Consider the following 14,023-nt stretch of genomic DNA (forward strand, 5'->3'; position numbering starts at 1 on the left):
GAACCCTGGGTCCCTTCGGAGGCCTGATCCCATCCATCTCCTGGCAGGATTTTCTATATCCGGAATCTGGTGGGTTTTCCCTCTTTTTTCCTCCCCGCAGCATCTCACCCCTGAGTTTTCCAGGTCCTCTGACTTTCCTAGACATTGGAGCTCTTGACGGGGAGGAGGGGTGGGGGGAGGGCTGACTCGCTGGAGTGTGGAAGCCTTGGCATGGGGGTGGGGGCTGCATGTGGGACAACGTGGGGCTGTTCACAAAACCAATACCCACTTGGGGAGGCCTGAGCAATGATGTGAGGGGGTGAGGCAGGTGCCTCTGGGGGTCCCTACTTGGGTCTCCTGGTAGGTGCCCATGAATGGGAATGTGCCTCGCTCTGCCCACCCACAGGTGTCCTATCCATGGCATGAGGTCCCACACATGTGTGGAGGGGTGTGTGGTGGAGAGGTATGCGGGGGGGGGGGGTCTGTACACAATGAGGGCAGCTTTGTCACATGTGGGGCAGTGGAGGAGATGCCATGTGAGCTGTGGAAGGCATGGGTCATAGCATTTGGGACATATGTGTCCATAGGCATAGGAGGGTCCTCCTGTGTGAAGAAGGATAGACGGGATATGAGTAGGGAGGGTGTGGGGAGATGAGGAGAGGGTGAGTGTGGGGACAGACTATCACCTTGAAGTCCCAGCACCAGTGGGAGCTCTGGTGCTAGTGAGAAGCTGTGTCTCTGTGGCCCTCTGGGTGTGTGCTCTGGAAGGTACCAAGTTGGGCTGGGGGGCATGTGGATGGCCCAAGAGGCAAGACCCGGGGAAGAGGGCTGGCCTTTATCTGGGAAGGTGACAGATCCTTAGACCCTTGGAAATTACAACACTGAGCAGAGGCTGTGCGAGACCAAGCCAGGGAGGAGATGAGTTTGATACCCACGGGTGCAGGAAAAATTGGTATTCTCCTCGCATAGGACAATGAGGGACCAAGAAGAAGAGCTACTGAAAGAGAAGGGCAGAGAAGCAAGGAAGGGGACAATGCTGAGCGGAGGTTGGGGCTCAGTGGTAGTAGTGAGTGCCCTTGTCTAGCATGGGTGAGGCACTGGGCTCAAGCCTCAGCACCGCATACAAATAAATAAATTAATTAAGTAATTAAATAAAGGCACTGTGTCCATCCATAAAGTAAAAAAATTATAAAAAAAGGAGGACGATGAAGGTCATTGTCAGGACCCAAGCATATTCTAGAGCAAGGAGGCTAACATCCAAGTTCTAGGGGACTCACTTCTGTGGGACAAACTCTTTCACTCCCCACCAGGGTTCCCCGGATGCAAGCAGGAGGGCTGAGTGAGCAGGTTCAATAGAAAGCATGACTGAGTTCTGAGCCGGAGTCGATCTGGAGCAGAGATAAAGTAATCTGGAGTCATGGAACCTGCACCTTCCCCTAAAAATAGAATGTGAGCCACACATGTCATTTTTTATTTCCTAGTGGCCACGTTAAAAAAATAAAAAAAAGAAACAAGCAAAATTACTTTTAATATTGTTTTTTATTGAGCCCAGTATCTCCCCAAATATAATTTCTTCCTTCTACTTAAGAGCACCTCTTTAGTTTGGACCGGGCACATTTCAAGTGGGCAGGACAGCGCCACACCACATAGCAGTTCTGTACCAAGGAGGGTGCGAATTTAGGCGTCCGCCCTAATTCACAGGGAGAAGCTGAACTTTTCAGAAGGCCTAGGTGGACATGGAGTCCATTTAGCCTGGGTCTTAAGGGAGGCAGGGAGACCTCAAGGACAGCTGGCCTTGGAGAGACTGCAGAGGGCTTGTGTATAATCAGGTCCCCAACTCCTGGGAGCCATGAGGGTGCCCTTGTCCTCATGAAGTCCCCCAACAGCTCAAGGCAGGTATGATCATTGTTTCATGAGTGAACAAGGTGTGGCAAAGCCCCATCCAGTCCTGCTCAGGGGAAGTGTGCCTCCAGGGGCTGAGGCCTACTGTAGGTGGTGTGTCCCCAGGTCTGGCCCATTGAAGGGGCTGAGGAAATGTGGAGAGTCAGGCCACGTGTCGTCAGGCCCAGCCAACAGTGGGACTGGAGATGGGAAGCAGAGTGTGGGGCTGTCTGGGGGTGGAGGTGGGGCTTGGGGGCAGCTGCCCCTCTGCCAGGGTTTGTGGGGAGTGGGGTGTGACTGTGGTAGACTCTTGCCCTTCCGGGAGGGGCTGGCAGCGCAGCACTGAGTGTGACTGAGTCTTCCCTGTGCGCCGCTGGGCAGCTGGCTGTCGCGTGTGTGTGCCTGGGCACGGCTCTCCGTCCTCTGCAGTCACGCCATCCTCCGGCTACTTGTCTGGGCCACTTCCTCTCAGGCAGGCGGCCAGACTCCCGTGTGCTCCTTGGAGCTGAGCGGGGAGGAAGGTGCTGCCAAGACCCCAAGACCAGGCCGGGAAACAGGGGGCGGGGAGCTGGCCTCGCATTCCCCCATCCCTGGCCAGCACAGGAAGAGCACAGAGGAGGCCCAAGGTCTGCCTGCCGCTGGGGCCAGACGGTGACTGGGGAGACTGCAGCCCCCTCCTCAGGGGGCCAGGGCGGGAGGGAGCCAGCCCAGGCAGCAGGCTGGCTGCTCCAAGCCTCTGGTCTGAGCAGATTCCCTGCAACTCCTGAGCTCTCCATCAGATGATGGGCCCAGGGGAAACAGAGGCGCCCTGGTCTGTCTGGGTTTGCGCCTAGTTCTTAAAGAGGCTGTTCCTTCTCTCTGGGCAAAGGGCTGAGCACAGTTCTCAGTTTTCTTATCTATAAAACGGATGTAATGATCCAGGAATCTCAATCTAAAGCCTCTCCTCCCCCACCCCCAGTGCCCCATGGCCATTAGCTAGTTAATGAATGCACTGAGCACTGAGTCCATAAGCATTCATTGAGGCTGGCAGAGGCACAGAGCTGGCGCAGTGTGTGCCCCCATGTGGGTAGAGGGGGCACCTAGAGCCATCTGTCAGCAAGCACTCATTGAGCACACACAGAGCGAAGCAGGGAGCCCACGGGGGCATCTCTCAGAGAGCAAGGAGGACTGTGAGGGGGCCCCAAGGCCAAAGGCAGGCTGGGAGGCCTCTTTGAGAACATGCCGTTAGGGCAGAGACCAGAACTGCAGCCTTTAGGGAGGTGTTGGGGTGAAGGAATGCTGGCGTTCCCCAGCAGAGAAAGGGTGAGGCGGGCCAGGGTGCTGGGTGCCAGGCCCTGGCTGGATTCTCTTGCAGTTGCCACCTAGAGAAGCCTGAGCCATTGTCCCTGCTCTTCTGCTTTATCTGGGTCACCTCTCCGGTTTGATCTCAGACCTGCCCTCACATGGGAGTGGTAAAACTTGAGACTGGAGGAGGCACAGATGGCAGTGAGCTGGCCCACTTTGGTTGTAGCCACCTGGAAAAATAACCTCGGGCCCCTGCACAGCCAGCTGAGCTCTCCCAGGCTCCTGGGGAAAAGGCACTCTGTGGCACTCAACTCAACGAGTATTCTAAGCTGTGCAGATTCTCTTGTCCTTTCTCTGGAGGAGCCACCAGGAGGGGAGCCCTCAAGCCTGGGGCATTCTGTCCTGCCTCCTAACCTCTCTCCATTTCTAGATTGGCTTCTCTCTCGACACAACCTACAAAGGGACCCCCTCCTCCAAGGGACTGTGACAGGTGTTAACTAAGTTTCCAGATCAGAGCTGAGATCTTCTGCTTGGCGAGCCCCTCAGTCCTCCAGCCGCTTGCTTTGGGACCTTGGGTCAATCACTTCCTCTCCATAGTTCTCAGTTTTCTTATCTATAAAACGGATGTAATGATCCAGGAATCTCTCATTGTCAGGTTCATATGAGGGCTGCATATAGCAGCAGATCCTTCCCTCTTCCTGAAAATCTGAGCAAACAGCAAAATGCTAGGAGCCCAGAGTTGGCTGGCAGCCTCCGGGGACTCCCAGAAAGTCAAAAGGGAAATGTAGACAGTGAGGACCTTGGGAGGCTGTTAGGAGGAGGCTGCTGGGAGGAGGCTGTGGGGAAAAGCATGCTGGCAGCATCAGATGAGCAGGGCAGCAGGCATTTTATTCTGGGGGTCCTGACTCCAAACACCCTTAGCCCTCCCCACCTCATCCCTCTGCTTGTTCAGAGCCTGGGGTCCAACTGGGCCAGGAGCAAGAATCAGCCAGTGGGAGGGGTCTGCAGCTCTCTGAGTGGAGAGAAAAGGGAGTCTGAGATCAGGGCTGGAATTGGAAGCAGGGGAGACAGTCAGGAGGACAGAGAGAGACAAACCCCGGTTTGGGTCGCCTGCTTCCCCACCTTGACCTCTGACCCTGAGTGCTCAGCAGCAGCGGGAGGTATAACCTTGACCCTGCTGAGCGCCCCCTGCCACGAACTGGCTGGTCTCTGGGCCCTGCCTTGCCCTGACCTCATCACCCCATCTTTGAGACAGAGGCCATCTTGTTTCCAGAAACGAGGCTGGCGCTGCCCGGCTGGACCTACCTGGCAGAGTGCTCAGTGCTGGTCCAGGATGAGGGGCACCTGGGCGCTGTCCACGCGGGGAGGCAGCCGCTGGCCCGTGCGCACGTTGAACATGGGCAGGGTGGAGAGAGGCCGGGGCACCTCGCGGCTGGCTGCCATCTGCCGCAGCTCCTCTGTGTTCCCGTGGATGGTGTAATGGTGGACCATCTGGATGCTGGAGACATGGGCAAGGAGTCACTGTCAGGGTTAGTCCCCCAGGGCCTGGCACTGCCTCTGAGCCACCCTGCAGGCTGCCCCACCACTTCTTGGTGGGGAGTGGGAAGGGGGCTTACACAGCATGTGGGATCAGGGAACAAACAGGAAATTCCATGATGTCTGTTTGTGCCCAGTGATGGGGGCACAGGCTCTGGGTGCCGACAGTCTGAACTCAAAGCTGTGTGTGCCTGGCAAGTTGTTTAACCACACTGTGCCTCAGTTTCTCCAACAGTAAACTGGGATAATAATGCCCACCCTCTAAATTGTTCTGAAGATTAAATGAGATTGTGTCTCAGTGGTAGATAATGAGACACAGGCTTAAATACATCCACAGTGGATATATATTTGCAGAGGCCAGTGTTTTCTAGGCTTTATATTGTTTTGGCTTTTTAGTTGTTTGGTTTTTTTTAATGTTGTTATATTTTATTTTATTTTCCATACTGGAAATTGAACCTGTGGGTACTCTGACACTGAACTACATCCTGAGTCCTTTTTATTTTTTATTTTGAGACAGGGCCTCGCTAAGTTGCTTAGGGACTTGTTACATGGCTGAGACTGGCCTCAAATTTGTAATCCTCGTGCCTCAGCCTCCTGAGTTACTGGTCTTGCAGGTGTGCTCTGCCAAGCCTGACTGCATTCTGCTCTTGTATTCTGATGACTCCTGGTCCCTTCTAGCACTCAGCTCCTTCTCTCAGTACTCATTCCAAACACAGATCTTCTAACCGTCTCCCTTCCCTCCTGTCTCTTTGTCCGTCTGGTAAACCTACCGTCTCCCTGGCCTTCTCTCACTTCCTACTTTTGCCAACCTGTCTCCCTTCCCGGAACACCTTCCCCATGTCCTGCTGAGACACGGGCATCTCATCACTTGGCTCCTCAGGCTGCTCTCTGGCCCCTTTATATCCTGACCCCCGCCTCCCAGCCCCAGCTCAGCCTACCCCATCACTGGCCCTTGTCCCTGTCTGTTTCAGACCAAGGCTCCTTTACGCCCAGCCTCAGGCTCCATCCTCAGCCGCTGGAAGTCCCAGCAGTACTGAACGGCTACGCCTGTGGGGGAAGTCCTTCCTGAGCTCTAGCTTCAGGTCCTCCTCAGAAGACTCAGCCTTGTTTTCATCTGATGCCCTCACTTGCCTGCTTTCTGCTGCAGGGCCGAGTTTCAGTTCTTCTGAGGAGCTGGGTAGCACCACGGTTAAACAGGAGGACCAGCTTTGGGTTGGAACCTGGGTTCCAATGCTTACTGCTAAGTGACCTTGGGGCAAAGGACAACCCCCTCTGTGCCTCTATTTCCTCACCTGCGATATAGTTGTATGTATTAAACCAGTTAATCCAGGAAAATCACCCGGGCCATCCTCTGGTCAGGCTTGTAGCCAGCAGTATCTATGATTATGGGACCCTTGCCCCAGGGGTGTGTCCAAGCCCTTTTTACACAAACCCATCCATATTTGTTGGCCCAGCGTGGTGACATTTCCCCGGACTACCTGGTTTCCTGCTGGTTCAGAGCAGGGACTTCTCATTCTAAACAATAAGAATTGATTTTCTTAAGGGTGGCTGGGGTCCTGGGCAGGCTGAAGCGAAACCTCACTTGCCACCAAGTTACTGATCAGGTGGGGGAGGGAAAATCGTCCCCAGCCCTGTCTTAGTTTCAGTGAGGGCCCCAGTTAGAGCCTGAGGAGTTACAGAAACGTGTGCCACCTCACACAGAATGGGCCACAGTCCCCAGGGGGGAGTGGGACCCAGTCAGGGGAAGAAGTGCTGTCTAAGGCCAGGGGAAGGTTAAGGTGAGCTCTTGAGTCTGGAATTTGGCAAATGGAGTTCTACAAAACACAATTTTCCATTCCTGAGCAAGGAGAGGCTGAGGGGAGAGAGCAAGACAAGACGTGTGTGGGTGCTGAGGTAGAGAGCCACTTAGTGACGCCTGGGAGGGAGGGACTCCTCGGTGGGTCCCTCCCACCCCAGCCCCACATCCGGGCTCCTTACTCTGGCAACACACAGGTGGAAAAATATTCTGGGGATATTTTCTTAGAGCCAAAGCAGATGCCAGGCCCCTCGGTGCCTTCCCCCCCAGGGCCTTCCACATCAGCACTAGAACAGAGGGACGTGCAGACCGGCATTCACACACGTGGCCCGAGGTCTCACCCAGCTGACACGTGACCCTGTATGCTGTGCGTCCGGCACAGTGTCTTTGGGGCCTGGAGGAGTTTGTTACCAGTTAAATCTGATAGAGGTGAAAAATAGGCCGCAGAATCACAATTTGTGGATAATTTGGAAAAATGGCAGACATTGAACAAAGCGGAAAAATGGAATTTTGTGGAAATAAATCAGCACAAAGCCCAAGATGATAAAGGCTAATATCACACTTGGCAAAATTGGTTATTGATTCCAGATTGACCAGGGAAGCAGATTTCCCCGACAATATCAGAGCTACATAATTGACCCAAAGCAGAAAGCAAAGAAAAGACGGGTCACAAGACAAAATCACAACAGAGACAATTAATCAAATTTGGCACCACCATCACCACCCCCCGCCACCAAAACTGAGGAATGAAATCCTCCCTGTGAAATTTATATGGAAAATCATTGATCTCAACTACCGGGTTGGGGGGGAGTCTGTAAAATAACAATGAACACAGAAAATAAAAGCAAAGCCCTTTGACTGCTTTGCATAGAAAGTTGTTTGAGGAATAAAATCGACTTACATAGATCAAGGATTTTCATTTCTGCTTACACTGGAAAGCACATTCCCCATAAAAATTATGTTGGTATAATTCTGATGTTTAAATGTTTATATTCTCCCGACTCAGAGGAACAAACACCCAGTGAGCAGAGATGGTGAGATCAAGCCGGTGGTTTAAAGCTGAGGGCTGAGGACACCCTGCAGTCCTCTCGGGCACAGGTACATAAGAGTGCAAATCTGGGCTGGACCCTTCCATGTGGTCCCCAGAAGACACAGCCCTCACCCACAGGGCACCTGGAAGGCCAAATACCCACACTTCAGGCTCTCCTCCTGTCTACCCTGCCCAGGAGGGAACTATGGGGCCACTGTGACCTCTGCAGGATTCTGGTGGCCTCACAATGCCTCCCTGAGGTCACCACAGAGATAAACCCACCACCCCCCTGACCCCACAGCACAAGACTGCGGAGGCCAACCGTGGGTGATCATCCTTGGTCCTCCTTCTAGCCACCCAGGGCAAGGCGAAGCCAAAGCCCTTCAAGAAAGCCTCTGAGGAGAACAGGAGCCAGGACACAGCTCACCCACCATCCAGAGCGGCACAGTGGAGACTTCCAGCCTCCACCCTGGAGGTCCCTGCACCTAGCTCCCTTCAGCCATCCCAGGGAGAGATGCAGAAAGTCACCTTGCTGCAGTCCCCATCCGTACCCTCGGCTTCAAACGCTGCCATGGGTGGAGGCCAGCAGGCCAGCGCATCAGGAGCCCCTAACAAGAGTGAGAACGCACACTGCACCTCCCCCAAAGGCCACCGGAAGCTCAGCATGTCCAAGGTGATCATGAGGGCTATGGCAGAAAAGGGGACACGCCGCCGCGTATCCCTGGCGGCTCTGAAGAAAGCTGTCACCAACAACGGCTACAACATGGCCCACAACATCTGGCGTTTCAAGCGTGAGCTCAAGAAGCTGGTGGACAACGGCATGCTCCAGCGGGTGACCGGCAGGGGAACCTCGGGCTCCTTCCGCCTGGGCAAGAAGCGGGCCTCCAAGCTTAAGGCCAAGAGACTGCAGCAGCAGCGGCGGCGGCGGCGGCCGGGGCACGACAGATCTGGGCAGCGCCGGTCTGGGCAGCGCAGGTCGCTACAGGGCTCCAAACAGGGCCACAAGCGGCTTTTCAAAGGGGTTCGCAGGGTGGCCAAATGCCGCCGCCATTAACGGGGCAGGCCAGCCAAGCAGGCAGGAGTGCCCGGTGCCACAGGCTCAGGGCAGTGAGAATAAAAAGGAATCCCAACTTACTCCTCTCTGGCCTCCTGGACTCTCTGGGGCTCAGGGAGCAAGAGGGGAAGAGGGCTGGGGTTTGGGAAGGAGGGGCAAAGCTGTGTAGGGGGACCAGGGACAAAATGAGATGGATTGGGGAAGGACAGGCAGAACCGAAAGCGTCCATAGCTGTCACAGTTGCATCTAGGTCCTTGCACGGGGAGAATCTGAGGCTAGAAAGACTGATGGAGTGATTGTGTAGTGGAGTGCAGCCTGGAGAGTGTGTGTGTGTGTGTGTGTGTGTGTGTGCGCGCGCCCACCTGAGAGATTCTCAAGCACTTTCCCCAGGACAGTAACAGGTCCCCCTGCCCTTTGTTATAGCAGACTCTTCTATGACCAGAAATAATGCCAGATCAGGCCCAGCACCCACTCAGCCTGGGGCCAGGGCTCCAAGGTCAAGGGCAACCCCCTCCATCTCAAGAGTAATCTAGTTTGTCTCTGTTGCTTATGGAGGTTGGGGAGCCCAATGGGACAGTCAAGGGGGGTTCCCACCCAGCCCCCAGCTTTCTCCTACTTACTCAGAGGTGGCCAGGTCTCTCTTCAATCTGTGGAAGAGTAAGGGAGAGGGTTAGTCCTGCTCTGAGCTCACCCCTGGTGTCCCCGGGGCTGCAATGTGGGTGTTCATCATAATCTGGTCCCAGGCTAGGCAGGCCTAGAGTCCCAGCTGCCCAGAAAGGGGCCCCTCACTCTTCCTCTAGCTCAGAACCTCACTCTTTGAGAGGGTCCCACACAGCCCAAGAGCCACAGGGGCCCCTTGGATGTGAGAGCCACCCTGCCCTCCATTTTTCCCCACACTCACCGTCCTTCTCGCCGGCAACACATGACATAGGCCAGCAGCAAGGTAAGCAGAAGGGCCACCAGCAAAGGCAGCAGGAGAGTGACCAGGAAATCTGCCAGGAACTCTTGGGCTGTGGCCTCCGTAGGTGGACAGAAGAATGGGTCATACTCCAGAATTCCGTCGCCTGGGGTGGTCACCTCATCCACCGGCTCTGGCACTGACTTATCCACCTGCACAGAGAGCCCACGGCTGACCCAGGAGCTGCTGGCTGGACACAGCAACCTCCAGGGGACAGGTCAGAGGTTACAGGGCTCTACTCTATATGCCCCTATGCAACCACAAGGATTCTTCCAGCCTGCTGCTCCTAGCTCATGTGACTAGCAGGACAAACACTTGACCAGGAGACGAGAGGCCAATGCTAGGAGAAGTAGGATTATACAATGGTTAGCGTCCAGTTCTAGGGTCTGACTGCCTGGGTTTGAATCCTGACTCAGTCTGGTGGTTCACTGGGGAGGTTTGCCTCTGTGCCTGGGTTCCTCATCTGTAAACTCAGAGTGATCACAGTGTACCTGCCTCCCGGGGTAACAGGCTGAATCATGCTTAGTGTACAATGCCCAGCACATACTGAGTGCTCAGATGTCATCAATGACAAGTCCCTGATTGTGGGACCATGAATGAGTCCCTGTCTATTGGTCCACTCCCAGGAACAGAGAGCACCAGTGGTTTCTAGCCTGAATTGGCATCTCTAGGGACCCTTAACATGCCAAAGCACTGTAGTGAGCCTCCCTGGTTTATTACTTGGAAACTCTCTGCTTCTGTTGCAGGTGTGTATGCAAAGAGGCACCTCAGAGGGAAGCAGACAAAGCTGTCACACAGAAGCTCTCAGTGGGCAAAGGGTTTGGGGACTCCCCTGTGGGGAGTCATTACTGGATTTAGCTTTTGGGCTGGGCAGATCTGGACACTAGGAGCTGGAGACTCCAGATGTGAATCGTAGACTCTGTTGCCCTCTTGTGGCAGAAGGTAGAACTTCAGGGTGTGTGTGTGTGTGTGTGTGTGTGTGTGTGGTGTGTGAACAAGACAGAGCACAAACTAAAGTTGAAACTGAGACCAGGGATATACAATACACACCGAGCTGGAGAAGTCAGAAAGGCTGGAGTGAGAAGCAGCAGGAATGGAGGGAGAAACTTGAGGGGACCATGCCCCAGCCCCAGGCCTGGAGCTAGTTCACTGCTTACCTGGGTGCAGGATCATTGGGATTAATGGAGCACCTGTCTTAACAGACATTTGGGAAGGCTTGTGAAACCTTGTTAATTGGTGAACACTTTAGGCCCCCTGGTTTTTCTACACTAGATCTCCTCTTTACCTCAAATCAAAGGGGTTATTCTTTCATCCATATAGGTACTCAAATCCCTAAGAAGCTATCATCTAGGCAAATGATGAGCTTCTGTGTCTTGAGCATGATAACTCCAGGATAGTTTGCATTTGTCTAAGAGGAGAGACAGTGTAAGATACCTGGCACAGAGTTGGCATGCAGGGGAATCCAGCAAGAGGGAGCTATCTCTTCTTGATTTAGCAGAAGCTTGGTTTTAACCACCTGAATAAAAATGGAAATAAATGACCCACTCCTCACCAGGGACACATTGCACCAGTCAACACGGAAGTGAGGTGCCAGGTTGTCGTAGCAGGATAGAAGTGGAGGCTGGCCCTGGGCACAGCGGGCGTGGCTGTCAGGGGAGGCAACCATCTTCAGGCAGGTAGAGAAGGGTGAGGCAGAGCCCACCTTGATGTACACCCTGGGCACAAGTGAAAGCCAAAGTCAGCAGAGTGGTGGTGGTGCGGGGGGCACCTGGGCACCACTCTGATGGGGGTGTTGAAGCTGACCTGATTGTAGGCTGGGACCTGGGGATGGGATGGAGGGTGGGGCAGAAGCATGGTGCAGCTGGGGCCCAGCAGGAGAGGTCCCAGCCTCCTCTCCCTGAGATCTGGGGTAACGGTGACAGGACATAGAGCACCCCACTCTATCCCCCCAGGGATGTTCTTGGATGGACCTGCAGGAAGTGCAGGATTCAGGGTAACTGGGGTTTAGGCCCACGAAGGACAAGAAGGGAGCAAGGGTTGGCTGGAGGGGAGTGGATGGCCGTGTGACTCCAGGAGGAGATGGACGGACATGGCGAGGATGTGCAGTGGGGACAAAGCCCTACCTGGAAATTAGGGGGAGTCCCTGCTTCATGCCCATCACCCTGATCCCAAGTGGACAGCCTGTCCTTTAGGAAGCCCTGCTGGACTGCACACTGACCCTTCCTTCCGGCCCTCAATGGGAAGAGGGACACGGCCCCCACGGTCTAAGGCAGAAGTGATGTTGAGCAGCTGCAGCTCCCCGGGCTCCCAGAGCCCCGCCAAGGCCGTGAGGAAGCGGTGGGCAGGCGTCGAGGGCAGCACCTCCTCCACATCATGGCTACGCACCAGGAACTCAGCTTGGTAAGGCAGCCGGGGGCCTGGGAAGCCAGGTGAACACTTTAGGCTGCCCTAGCCCCCGGTTCTGCACCCCCACATCTTTCCCAAGCCTCCCCTAAGCTCCTTCCCATATCCCCACACACGCCTTCCTGCCCCCAGCACCCTGAACCTCACAGGTGCCAAACGCCCTGGCCCGACCCCCATGGCCTCAATGACTCACCCAGCCTCACCGTCTGTGGGCAGCGTGGACAATAGCACCGCCTGAGACTGGACCCCCAGCCAGCGCTCATTCCCTGAAAGCTACCAATGTCACATCCTTCCTGGCCCCCCACTCTCTCCTACTGTCCAAGCCTCTCCCTTCCACAACCACCACTCCTCCCAGGAGGTTCCTCAAGACTGGCATTAGCTGGGAAGCTGACCATACCTTCCGGGTCCCCAATCAGCAGCACCAGCCTCTGCCGAGTGGTATCAAAGCTGTCCCGGTTGTAGGCTGTGACCTGGGGGGTAAAAAGGGGGATGTGGGGTTAATCGGGGACCGTGGCACAGCTGGGCCTGGCAGAGAAGACTGATAAGGAAACTCAGTTAGAGGTAATAGAAATTCTATGTCAATGACCATGAAGGAACTCAATTCCCGTGGGTAAGGCTGCCCCTAGGAGGCCAAGGTGACCCGCCCCCGGGAGGTTCTGGGGGTCCCTGCTGGCACCTCGATGACCTGGCGCCCACGATCTTCTGGGGTGGCGGTACCATAGAGGAAGCCAGGGTTGTAGGGGCTGCGCTGGGTGTAGCGGAGCCACCGGGGCAGATCTGGGTGTCCCTGCAGGTGGGCGTGGTAGGTGATGCGGACGGTGGGTGGGACAGCTGGTGGAGGAAAGAAGAGGGGATTGGATGCCTGACCAGAGCCCAGGGCCAGGCACCCCCCAGCCCGTCAGGTGCCCACCAGGTCTCTCACCGATGTGCTCCGGAAGACGCAGGAAGGTGGCATGATCCAGTGTGTGCACAAAGACACGACCCACCAGCGGGTGAAGTGTGGTCTGCTGGGCCTCCGTGCCCCCCAGTCCTGCCAGGAGACCTGAGGGCACCCCACAAACCCCAAACACACGGATGGCCTCAGTCCTGTCAGAGCATAAGCTCCATTCCCCACCAAGCCCTTGCCTCTGCTGTCTCTGAGCAAAGGAAGACGTGTTGGATTGACGGGAGGGCTCCCCCCTCAACAATCTAGGCCCCTGTTGGGGTCGCAGTGGGCAGGGACTAGTGTTTGACTGAGAGGGGTATGTGGGGTGCATCTGTTAATGACACTTGGAAATGAACCCCATGCTGAATGTCTAGGAGGCTGGTAGGGACAGTGGGATGAAGGAGCCTTCAAAGGAGCCATCTGGAACCCCGAACCCCCACCTGCCTTCCCTAATATGCAGGGAAGATCAGGGCTTACACTAGAGGCCATGGGAAATCTAACAAAGAGGACATGCCTCAGCTGCCCCACCCTCCCTCTTAGGGCCAAATTTAGCCTGGGCCTGGAAGAAGCGGTAGCCCAGCCAGCCCATTAAAGGGCCCATGCATGACCCTATGGCCTCTGCACTCAGGCCCACCTCAGCCCCCGGACAACTTCAGGCCTCAGACCTCCCAGGCCCTACACCCCGGAGCCAGCTCCCAGCCCCTGGATACTGGCCTGCCTTGATGCCAGCACCCCAGAGCCCTTCAGGCCCTACCTTGCCCTCCACAGATCCTCCCCTAAGGACCCCCATTCTTCCATCTCATCATCCGAAAACCCACCCTTCATCCTGGACCTCCCCCTGAGAAAGTCCCCAACTTGCCCACAAGGAGAGGAATCCAGATTAGTGCTGCTACCATGGCTGCCCCAGCCTGGCCGGCCCCTGTGAGTGACAGAGACAGAAGCAGGGAGAAGAGGAGGGAGGGAGAGAGGGAAAGAGGGAGGGAGGGGGGAGGGACGAAGGGAGGTGGCCCAGAGCAGCTGGGTCCCAGCCTCAGCCTCGGGGGCCCTCCCCATTACCACCTAGAGCAGGCACTGAATCTAGGGTGGACACCCTCCTCACAGTGTCCTTCCAGTCGGTCGCCCCCTCCCCGTAGCCACAGTGATTTCTAAACCACCCACCTGCCTACTTGAGATCTTCT

General features: G+C 55.6%; 1 protein-coding gene across 2 annotated transcripts; it reads right to left on the minus strand.

The window, feature by feature from the left end:
* Positions 1-1,499: 1,499 nt before the first annotated feature.
* Positions 1,500-14,023, minus strand: Sgca (sarcoglycan alpha). Of its 2 annotated transcripts, none has more exons than XM_046420435.2 (11): positions 14,004-14,023; positions 13,705-13,764; positions 12,843-12,962; positions 12,597-12,751; positions 12,318-12,390; positions 11,736-11,934; positions 11,070-11,232; positions 9,461-9,669; positions 9,180-9,206; positions 4,450-4,642; positions 1,500-2,365 (listed from the first exon to the last, which is right to left on the minus strand). In XM_046420435.2, exons 2-10 carry the CDS (start codon positions 13,739-13,741, stop codon positions 4,462-4,464), a joined length of 1,164 nt encoding a protein of 387 aa, XP_046276391.1. In that variant the 5' UTR covers positions 13,742-13,764; positions 14,004-14,023; the 3' UTR covers positions 1,500-2,365; positions 4,450-4,461. The 2 variants fall into 2 exon arrangements, with proteins under 2 accessions (XP_046276391.1, XP_046276390.1); XM_046420434.1 differs by lacking the exon at positions 1,500-2,365 and adding an exon at positions 4,012-4,156 and having other exon boundaries at positions 14,004-14,022.

The sequence above is a fragment of the Marmota monax genome, unplaced genomic scaffold (assembly GCF_021218885.2).
Source record: "Marmota monax isolate L192 unplaced genomic scaffold, Marmota_monax_Labrador192_F-V1.1 WCK01_AAM20220418_F8-fsc00064, whole genome shotgun sequence".
In the NCBI taxonomy this organism is placed as follows: Eukaryota; Metazoa; Chordata; class Mammalia; order Rodentia; family Sciuridae; genus Marmota; species Marmota monax.